General features: G+C 44.2%; 1 protein-coding gene across 1 annotated transcript; it reads right to left on the bottom strand.

The window, feature by feature from the left end:
• Nucleotides 1-703: 703 nt before the first annotated feature.
• Nucleotides 704-1,274, bottom strand: PHALS_03266 (uncharacterized protein; the record flags this gene model as incomplete). The annotated part of the gene is made up of 2 exons (XM_024717539.1): nucleotides 704-842; nucleotides 1,084-1,274. 2 exons carry the CDS (start codon nucleotides 1,272-1,274, stop codon nucleotides 704-706), a joined length of 330 nt encoding a protein of 109 aa, XP_024583028.1.
• Between the last annotated feature and the right edge of the window lie 90 nt (nucleotides 1,275-1,364).

Below are 1,364 nucleotides of genomic sequence, written 5' to 3'. Positions count from 1 at the left end.
TCGATTTGGGATAGGGGTGATCGCGATGCGCAAATGGCACTAACCTTATAAGGGACACAAATACCGTTGTTGCTCTGAAGCAACCAAGACTTCTAATCTGGATACACTTTTCAACGCTGGCAAAAAACCTGTTTGCTTTCATGACCTCAATCGTGTGACAGAAGTACTTAAGTGCGCGTCGACAGCAAGCTTTTTACCTCTAGCTAGACTTTGGTCAATTAAAGCGTCAAAGAGCATTTTTGCAAACGTATATGTAGGGATCTAAACAACTGTGTTACCGTATGATTATATGTCGTTAGTGAGTTGGAATGATTCTGCGGCACAACTAGCCACACAAATTGTATTTCGCTTGGGTTGCACTGCTGTAAATAAGATAATAAATAACTGCATAAGAATTTGACAGTTTTCCACCACCAGATCATGTGCACTTTATATCGTGCATTCGGACATGAGCATTATTTGATGCACCCTTCCTGGAGCGCAAGGTCTGTATCGGCACGTTGGCACTCTTCTGTTTTATAACAGTACGAGCTAGTCGCCAAAATCCGCTTGCTTTTCGATACCAGGAGGCTAACGATGAGTGCAGATTGAATGTTTACGCTCTATCAATATTTCGGCGAAGAAGGCCGTGATAGACGGCATCACCTCGTGACACGACACATTGCGTCTGGTACAAGATTTATATTGTGCCAAACTCTTCTATCTACGGAAACTGTAAAAATGATCCTTTGACTCTACGTCTGTGTAATCGATCGATCATCAACGTGTAGTCCGGGAATAATTCAATATTTCGGAGATCGGGTGTGCCTTTCGCAGCAAAGCTCTGCAAGGTCAATTCTCGTCTATAGTAGGAAAACTATTTTGTGTTCAGGAGAAACTTCCGAGTTCAAGTAAGTTGCTTTCTGAAAAAAATACTGTTCTAAAGCTTTGTCAGGAAGCTAGTAGCTTCGAGTTTTGACAGGTTCAGTACGTCTGGAAATTCTCACAGTACAATTGGATGGCACATGCCATTGTTCAATGATTCGTCACGTCGTTGAAGATACAGTAGCATTCGCGGCCTTGACCGAGTGAGTAGTTATTCACCTTTTCTTTTTGATCATCCGTGAGCTGGAGATGGCATCTTGCCGCACCGCCTTGGGTAAAATCTCACTGCTTTCGGCCCTATGCGAATCATCCTTACCTTCATAATGTGGCGTCTCGATACTGACACGGGAAGTCCACGCAGCTAGCTCTTTATCAGGCATCGTCTGAGAAATCTGTTGTGGGGCCTTCATGTCCACAGAACAGTGCGGAACAACGCAAATCGCGTCGGAAGCTGTACATGGCCACTCTTACTAGTTTTAGATGCGGTGGCTCGCCACAAC

The sequence above is a fragment of the Plasmopara halstedii genome, assembly GCF_900000015.1.
Source record: "Plasmopara halstedii genome assembly, contig: Scaffold_2136, whole genome shotgun sequence".
NCBI classification, from domain to species: Eukaryota; Oomycota; class Peronosporomycetes; order Peronosporales; family Peronosporaceae; genus Plasmopara; species Plasmopara halstedii.
This window is presented reverse-complemented; position numbering and strand designations above follow the sequence as displayed.